The sequence below is a fragment of the Dreissena polymorpha genome, chromosome 5, assembly GCF_020536995.1.
Source record: "Dreissena polymorpha isolate Duluth1 chromosome 5, UMN_Dpol_1.0, whole genome shotgun sequence".
NCBI classification, from domain to species: domain Eukaryota; kingdom Metazoa; phylum Mollusca; class Bivalvia; order Myida; family Dreissenidae; genus Dreissena; species Dreissena polymorpha.
Window position 1 is genome coordinate 123,365,138 of NC_068359.1, and position 9,531 is coordinate 123,374,668.

The 9,531-nt window shown below is 35.4% G+C and overlaps 1 protein-coding gene across 2 annotated transcripts in view; it reads left to right on the forward strand.

The window, feature by feature from the left end:
• The window catches only part of LOC127832601 (uncharacterized), a 51,878-nt gene extending 46,845 nt beyond the window's left edge, over positions 1-5,033 (forward strand). The window contains exons 1-3 of one of the 2 annotated variants that reach the window (XM_052358124.1): positions 1,054-1,191; positions 3,565-3,760; positions 4,741-5,033. In XM_052358124.1, coding sequence (XP_052214084.1) covers positions 3,571-3,760; positions 4,741-4,994 — 444 coding nt within the window. In that variant the 5' untranslated portion in view covers positions 1,054-1,191; positions 3,565-3,570 and the 3' untranslated portion in view covers positions 4,995-5,033. Of the gene's footprint in view, positions 1-1,053; positions 1,192-3,564; positions 3,761-4,740 lie in introns of those variants that run through there. The other variant, XM_052358122.1, reaches the window with a different exon arrangement.
• Positions 5,034-9,531: the final 4,498 nt, after the last annotated feature.

Here is a 9,531-nt window from a genome sequence, read left to right on the forward strand (position 1 = left end):
AGGCGGAAAGTGGCGTCCCAGGACGACAATTAACGCACATTACTTAAGTCCGATTTTCCCAGAACGAGGCTCATTTATTGTAAGTAATAATTAGGTGCGTTGTAGCCGACCAGAATAGAAATTCCCAAAGTTCAAACCATGGACCCAAATACAACATGCCAATCATAGCTTTTATCGTACTTATTAAGAAAAAAGCACACATTTCGCCAGTTGTTAAAAACAAAAAGGAACGTTCGCAGTACATGTCATGCGTGCATTGTATTCCTTATGTTTCGTTTCTTTGTTTTTATTTGTGTTTCCCCTAATTCAGAATTTCTTTTAATAAAAGCAGACACTATTGCTTCTAATATACATTGCATGTGTTTGTTTTGTTCCCTTTTGCCAACTAGCCGTCGTCTAAACCAATAATAGCGAACAACATCATCGTACCGGTATAATATGGAATCTTTTAGTGAAATGCCTGAGCTCGAGCTACATCTCAAAGTGTGTGCTAGTACACATATGTTTATAATAGCGTATATTTCTTGACCAATCTAGGTCTCCAATATGAGCATACAAATCTTGGAGCAAAATAGCAGTTCAAAAATTGCTTTACTTGTTGACGTAGATATCGTCATCGTAAATAGGACAGTAGCTAAATAGTATCAATCCGATCGGACAAACCTCCCACCGATTTGCCCTAAATTATGTCAACTCTACTCATACGTGTGAAAAGAAAAACATTCCGTACTACCAGCTTGATTTTTAATAACTGCGACCTGTTTTGTACAAACAAGGTCTTTCAGGACATATTGGATGATAACATAATTACAAAGTCTAGTGTCCAAGAGCCGGTCCAGTGTCATTTTTCGAAATGTTGTCTTCTCTTTAGAAATTAATAGTTAAATATGATTAATATTAAAGCAATACAAAACAATTTTGTTCGTGAACTCGTCCCAAGTAATTTCGCACCAAAAAATAACAAATATCCATCGGAGTAATAATTAATACCTTGCTTTAGCGGCCCGCTTTTCATTCAAGCAAATATTCTGGCAGCTTTGCGGGAGAGACAGGTCTTTGTATGATTGGGCTCCTTTCAGGGAATGGGGTAATTGTTTCAGGAAAGTATAAATGCGGGTCCTTCGAAAAGACTCAGTACTCGGTGACAAAACGTATAAGTCTTATCATTAGCAAGTTCAACTTAGCGAAGAGGTAAGTCTTTTAGATTTAAGGATGTGTTTGCTAATTTATAATTGTTTTAGTTAATATAATTGTATATTTTGCAGGGGTTGTTTTAAGTCAATTTTGAGTTTAAGTTTTATATTTTATGATGTGTTTGCTTATTTAAATTGATTTAGTTGATATAGTTGTAAATGTGTGCAGGTGTTGTTTGAAACCCAATTTCAATTTTAAGTTTAAAACGGCACACGGCATTTTATTTTCGAAACTTATCGATATCATTTCAAATACATGTTGTTTTTATCAATAAATTGCTATAGCGTGTTTGTTTCTTTTTTAAATTTAATTTTAAAAAATGCAAGTATATTCTTTTTTTAATTATGAAGTCTATTATTTCGGTTATTTTTTCCGCTGAATTTATTCGTTAAGTTTTTATTAACAAAGTGTAAAATGTATTTACATTGAGCCCTAGTCAATGACAATTAGAACATTAATAGGCCACGCTGAAGGAAAACTGGGCTAAATGCATGTTGATAAAGTGCAGTCTGCACTGTCTAATCAGGGGGACACTTTCCGTCTTACCAAGACTTGGCTTATTGCATGTTGATAAAGTGCAGTCCGCACTGCCTTATCAGGGATGACACTTTCTGTCTTAACAAGGGACTGAGTTGGAAAAAAAACATGAAAGCTAGAAGTGCTTTACCTGATGAGCCTGTGGGGACTGCACAGGCTAATCTGGGATGACACTTTGCGCACTTGCATTAAGCCCAGATTTAAGAGACAGAGGCTAGAATTGTTAAGGTGTGTTGTAATTCCTACGTTTCGCCTACTATGACCTGTCAATGGCAAACAACAGCAATTTTAACCCATTTATGCCTAGTGGACTCTCCCATCCTTCTAAATTGGATCAATTTATTTCCAAAATTAGGAATGCCTAGTATATTTATTTCTATATTTGGATCCATTAAGCAAACAGCGCAGACCCTTATGAGACGCCGCATCATGCGGCGTCTCATCTGGGTCTACGCTGTTTGCCAAGGCATTTTTTTCTAGACGCTAGGCATAAATGGGTTAAACTACCGAACTACTAGAATCAATGGCTCTAAGAAGTTTTCCTTTATGCCACGCGTGTACATTTTCAACCAAATATTGTTTCTATAAATCAAAGCATTCTGCCAGTTCCACAAAAATAACACAAAATCGGTTGTTGTTATTGTTGTTGTTGTTGCTGCTGTTTTTGTTGCTGTTGTTGTTGATTTTCATTTAAATAATGTTGCACATGTGACATTAAAATGTACATGAAGTACCATAACTACCAGTATGTACATGCACACTGTTGAATACGGAACTGTTGTAATGTAGAGTTTTCATTGCACCTCTCCAAAGGGGGGGGTTTGTATTGATGTTCTCTTTTTGATTGTTTTGGCAAGTACATACCAAAGACATTTCTTAGTACAAAATATTTATACTGAGCTTAAACGATCTATTTTGTCATTGTACAGTATACTTTTATTCTATGAACGCTCACTTCGCTGGTTGATATAATATCTTATCTTATTATACAATGCACATCAACATTAAACCACTCAAACAAGGGAATTCCGGGAATAAATGTGTTGTAAAAAACACATCACTGAGGAAGTAATAGCTATTAAATATTTTTCCTTTATAATTTTTATTTACGAGGAAATCTTTTTCGACTATAAATCGGAAAACTCGAATCCCTTTCAGTAGGCTAAATGACGGATAAAAAAAACGGATAATTTATGTAAAAAAGCAACCGATTAACAAACAATTTCTTGTGTTTGTTCACAAAAGTATTTTTGTAAATTGCTTTTGCTGATGTACAAAAAAACAACAACAAAGAAATCTTAAATCCATGCTACATAAGATTTAACGCAATAATTTGATGTTAATATGTTTTGTTTATTATGCAAACATGAGACTTTGATCTAGGTTACTATTTTTTGAATTCCCTGTAAGGCTTATTGTTTACAACAATTATCGTTTAATAATAAAACTAACATTTTTTAGCATTTATTCAAATGTTTTGTTAATAAAGTTTCAATAACGATACTTAACGCGTTCAATAATCGCATATTTAATTTGAATTTCAACGAAAATATAATTATCGCAGGAATTGAATGATGACTAGTGGGTGTGTGTGCGATAAAATGGAGGTATTGCCTACGGCATGTACAATAGTAAGAAAGTCCTATTTTACATGATTGAAATGTGATATTTAATCATCTGAGCTTAAAATTGGGAAAAACGAAAAAGGTCGTGCTTACCATGGTCACCTGTGAACATTAATTTACAATCAAAGTCGCGTCGTGTTGTGGTGCGTGATAGAGGTTCTCTAATTTGCACATAATCCTTACGAACACCTTTCATAATATTTTGCAGATCAGAATGCGTTGCCTTTTCGTATTGTGTGTGATCGGTCTTGCCATGAGCGTGTCCGCCAAGGCCACCGGCGACGCCGCAAAGGCGCCCGCCGGAGATGCGCCTGCAGTTGAGGCTCCTGTGGATTCTGGGAAGGGGACCGCGGCTCCCACAGACGCCGCCGAAGCCAAATCAGCCAACGGCAACGCTTACGCATGTACGTATTTATTGGATGCTATATATTACACCATTGGTGTTCTTATCACATACATATATTTATTTTTTTCATATATTTAAGTCGAAGGTTCTGTATCATCATGGTGGATGTAATAGTGTATTGTTAGAGGACCGCACTTTAAAGGGTCTTTTCACAGATTTTGGCATGTATTGAAGCTTTTCATTCAATGCTTTATATTGATAAATTTAAACCTTGGACCTAAAATTCTCAAGTAAATAAACCAAAATACAATTTAAAAATGGAAAAAAAGTAACCCACAACTGGACTCGAACCACTGGAGTCCTGAAGTAAAATGTCTCGCGCTTAGACCACTCGACCGTCCGTGCTGACGCTATGAGCGGATGTATTTTTTTACATATATAAGCAATCCTCGTAGTCTCCCAAAATATAACGACAACAACAGAACTACAAATTATTAAATCGTTTCGCGTTTCAACGCTTTATAATTTTCAGGTTTTTAAATCGTCAAAAGTTGCATATAATGGATATTTTAGAGCATGGTACAGTATTACTATTTCATCACAAATATCATAACTTAAACGAAAATTTGCGAATCTGAAACAACTTTTTTGTAATTTTGTCAATTTACCAAAACGTGAAGAGGCCCCTTTAAGTTACATGGTGGCACAATTTTGTGTGAGTGAGCGCTTATTTCTGCTTATGCGTAACCGTTTATCTGCCCTGAATCGCTTATTGTTTTATCAATGAATAGTGGTTTTGATATGTTTGTCCAAAGCAGCATCACTATGTACACTGTATACGCTCTTTACAATAAGAAAACCTTTTGCGGAACAAAATACCAAAACCATCACCATTTCTACCATAACTACCGGTACTATTACGTTGTTCCTATTCATTTAAGTTAATTATTTAAAGTACTGCGTTTACTATTCCAGGTTGCTAAAGTTGTATTTAAATAAAAATGTTCAAAAAAATAGCCGATGGTCTATTATATTTAGACGGAAAGAACAAAAAGCCGAAATGCAAGGGACTGTGCCCCGAATCGACCCTTCAGATCTGTGTCAACGTAGACGCTGCCGACACCGCCAAAGTAAGCGCCCTTATGAGTCTGATGAACGGGGACGCCGCAGTTGAAGCTGCAGTCACTGCTGCTGCCGCAGACGAGACGAAGGCTGACAAAACTGCTTCCGGTTCCGGCAAATCCGGCAGCGAGGAGAGCGGCTCGAAATCGGGCACCAACGACAACAACTGAGGCGCTCGACTGGGACGAAAAAAAATCTAAAATGTTAAATTTTTTTTCAGTTCTTTTTATTTTAAAGTTCACTTTTTAATCGCACACATTACATTGAAACCTATGTATTTTTTAATCAAATATGAATAAAGAATTTAGCAGCAAACATTTCTTTATAAATAGACTTTTCCTCCCTTAGACTTCCGCCTAAGTAATATCATTCAAACTTCTAGTTGCTACATTTGCGATGACTTATTTCAATAATACCCGGTAATAAAAGAAATTCCGTGAATACGTTTTAAGGTTCCTCTTCTATTACGTGAATACATGTATATCGAGAGCAATTAGAATAAATAGAGAATATTTGTTCATGTCAGTGTAAGTTCGTTTGTTATTTCACGAGTGATCATAGAAAATATTGTTCTATGATAGCGAGTGAAATAACAAACGATCTGCATTAATAAATTTTGTTTCGGTTATGCCTCTTTTTCCAGAAAATGATAAACAGCTGCTTCCCTTTCTCCCGTGGCGTGCCTCATTATATTTCACTACACAAAATGACGTCATTATACCAGCGAATTTCTCCGGTTCAACTCTTGTACAATATAAATAAACGGTGAACAAAGCATTAAATAAAAAGAAAATTTCTTGGATTTGATGGAATATCGTTTTTAATTCACTCGTGATCATAAAAAATGTATATAAATCTTGAAGTAAATCTTGATATGATAATCTAAAAATAGAAAAAGTAGTTCCGAAAATGTGTTATTTTCACCATTGAACATAACAATTTGTTTATACTTACTGCTGTTATTTCACTTCAGAAATGTAATATTTTATCATTAGGTATAAAAGAATACAGTTTACTAGCTACACAGCCATTAAATACCTGTAACTTAGCGGTCAGTTATTAAGTTATGAGACTTGACATACATATGAGTCGCGCACTGTGAAAACGGGACTTCATTTTATTAAAAAAATGTCGCAGATTAGCTTGTGTACCTTCAGCTTTGATTGAAGTTTTCTTTAAAAAGGTCTCTTCTTAGCGGAAATACAGTAAAGGAGGAAAGTGTCGCACCGGATAAGCCTGTGTGGACTGCACCGTCTAATCCGGGGCGACACTTTACGAACATGCATACGCCCCGTTTTCCCAGACGAACTCATATAATTATGTCATACACGTAAACTCTGTCTGTATATGTTACTTAAAGTTCCATTCAGAATACTGTTTTGTTACATATCTCGCACATTCACAGTCCAATAAAGATGGGAAAAGAGGCTGCGATATGAATCTAATCACCAGAGTTATTGTATATGAACACTAATTCGAGTGGGCAATTTTAAAGAGACTTGTTTTCAGTTTGGAAAATATGCATATGAGCCGTGCTCTGTGAAAAGGGGTTTTAATGCATATGCGTAAAGTGTCGTCCCAGATAGGCCTGTGAAGTCCGCACAGGCTAATCATTGACTACACTTAAAAAAAGGCCTAAAAAGGATTATAATTAAGAAGAGACTTTCATTTAACAGAAAATATCATAAAATATCTTAAAAGCGGAAAGTAGCGTCCCTGATTAGCCTGTGCGCAATGCACAGCCTAATCTGTGACGACACTTGACGCACATTTATTAAACCCCCTTTTCACAAAGCACGGCTCATATATCAAAAAAAGAAATAATGCTTTTTTAACCAAAGTAACAGTTCTGATGAAAAAAATATCTTACTTTAATTGCCTGACACTGAACTTAATAGAAGAATAGTCAATTTTACGATTACGATGGAAAGAATTTGTTTCATTACCCATCTGGTAAAATGGAAGACGAATATCCAAATGAGTACTACTAATATTGCGACACATGTACATGAACCCATCAGAGAATGAATATATATGATGTATCAAACCACTCAAGTTTCTTATTTATGAAAATTAAGTTCACGAGTGTAAAATACGGACCAGAACATCAATGGGCGTCTGATAGTGATTATCTGCAGTCTAAAGAATGCAATTTTCCGAGCCTTAGTACTGAGCCTAAATGGAGCTTTTACAGAGTTTGGCATTTATTGAAGTTTGTAATTAAATGCTTTATATTGATAAATGTAAACATTGTATCTAAAAAGTTCCAGTAAAAAAAAACAAGAGTATAATTAAAGGCAAAAAAAATGTAACCCTCAACCGGGCTCGAACCACTGATCCGTGGAATATAAGTGTAACGCTTAGACCACTCGGCCATCCGTGCCTCTACAGAGTGCGATGTATTTTATACTTCATATAAGCAATCCTCGCAGTGTCACAAAGTATAACGACAACAACAGAATTGTCCATATTATTCAATCGTTTCGCGTTGCAACCCTTCATAATTTTCAGATTTTTAAATAGTCAAAAGATGGATATAATGGATATTTTAGAGCATGGTAAATGTTCCGTATTACTGTTTCATCACAAATATCAGAACTACAACGAAAATTTGCGAATCTCACACATTTTTTAATACAGGTTTATTATCAATATACCAAAACTTGAAAATGTCCCTTTAATTATCTTAATGTGGTTGACGACCATACACCAATTAGTTTCACCCTTCATGTAAACGTAATTTTTCATACGGAGCTGAGTGATTTCTTGAAATTAAAATGGGCTTAAAATAAGCGAGCGAATTTCAGAAGTGGTAACATTGAGCTATATAATTTTGCAAAGATAATAATGTTGATACACGGAACAGAGAATCTGCTAGTAAACTAACAAATAAGATTTCAACAATTGTGCGCGAAATAGCTGATCCGCTGTGTTTTTATGCCCCGAAGGTGGGCATATAGTGATCGCACAGTCCGTCTGTCTGTCTGCCTGTCCGTCACACTTTTTTTGAAAATGCTCATAACTTCTATGTCGCTTCAGATGTAACCTTCATATTTGGTATGCATGTGTATATAGACAAGGCCTTTCCACACGCACACAAATTTTTACCCCTGTGACTTTGACCTTCATCCTAGGGTTTGCGTTTAGGTTTCGAAATCTGCGTTAAGGTTTCGAAAACTGCTCATAACTTCTATGTCGCTTCAGATGTAACCTTCATATTTGGTATGCATGTGTATATGGACAATGTTTTTACATACGCACACAAATTTTCACCCCTTTCACCTTGACCTTCAACTTAGGGTCCGTGTTTAGGTTTCGAAATCTGCGTTTAGGTTTCGATAAAACGTTTTTCCACGGCATATGTCAGCCTATGACAGCTCTTGTTTCTAACGAATCTGCATGAGAATCTAAGTTTATATGGATGCTGGCACAATCATTGATAGTTATCGATGCTAATTGACAATCTTAACTATCTTGGTAGTGTTTTAACCACAATTGCAATTTTAAACGTTATTCAGAGCGTTTGGCTGGTAAAGCTACGCAGGCCTTGAAGGTATAATAATAGGGAAGATACTCCTGTTTCGAGTGACACGTATCAAAATAACTCGGTTAAAGGGAAAAAACTGACATATATTCAAAAATGTATGAATGCAATATATTCAAATTCGTAAAATAACACTTGTGACGAAATACAATCTTAAACATAAATGCTCGTTTATTGAAGAGAAAATCATCAATCGAAATCGTAAAAATGATAAAGCGTTTCTTAATCAATAATTTAGCAAAGACCCGTACGACCGACATACAATTTAAACAATTCGAGTTACACGTATATTTAAAGTGACATCATGGGCATCTAACAGTATATGCTGTGTTTATAGGTGTCTATCGCAACCGTTGTTCATTGTTGGTGTGTTCACTTCATATACACTTATATTTGTTAATGCAGCATCAACATACTAAAACAATATCCCGGAAAGAGAAAAATAATGCATTTGAATATCAAACGTACTTTCGTTTTGACCACTGACGACAGAAATGATTCGATGTACGATGTGAATCTAAATTTAGTTTTAGTGCAGATTTGTTCATACGACACAAAGACACAATTTTGTTTTACGGATCATTTCAGCTTAGAGGACTATGCGAGTCATGTAAAATGTCGAATTTATTATATTTTTTTTTAAACAACTGGTAGCAATATGAGTTGTAGATAATTAGTCAGTTACCACATTTTAACTAACTCATTTGACCTGTTAATTCTTTTCAGCTCAATTCAACAGTGAAAAATGCCCATAATATCACTTTAAAAACTGAGTTGTGTAATGGTTATAAGTTAGATTTTTCTTCTAGAGATCCTGGTTCGATCCCCATTGCCAGCATATTTTTATACGAGCGTTACTTAATAAATCCCTTTAAAAGCATGTTTTGTAGTTCAGCGTGTTGGTTAGATATTGCTAACTTTGCTGTAACTTGATAAATTCTATTCCGTAACGAGTTTTGACAGCGCAAGGGCATTGTGTGTTTTTTTTCAGTAAGATGACAACCTTGAAAAGGAAAGTGCGTATGCCAGGATTATTTGTTATAATTATGACGATTAACTATGTGGATTTTTGTAATCCTGTTTAAGCAATGTGCAGGCACAGTACGAATGCGGGCGATAGAAGACTGCAAGCTATCAATTAATGGCTAATATAATGAGTATGC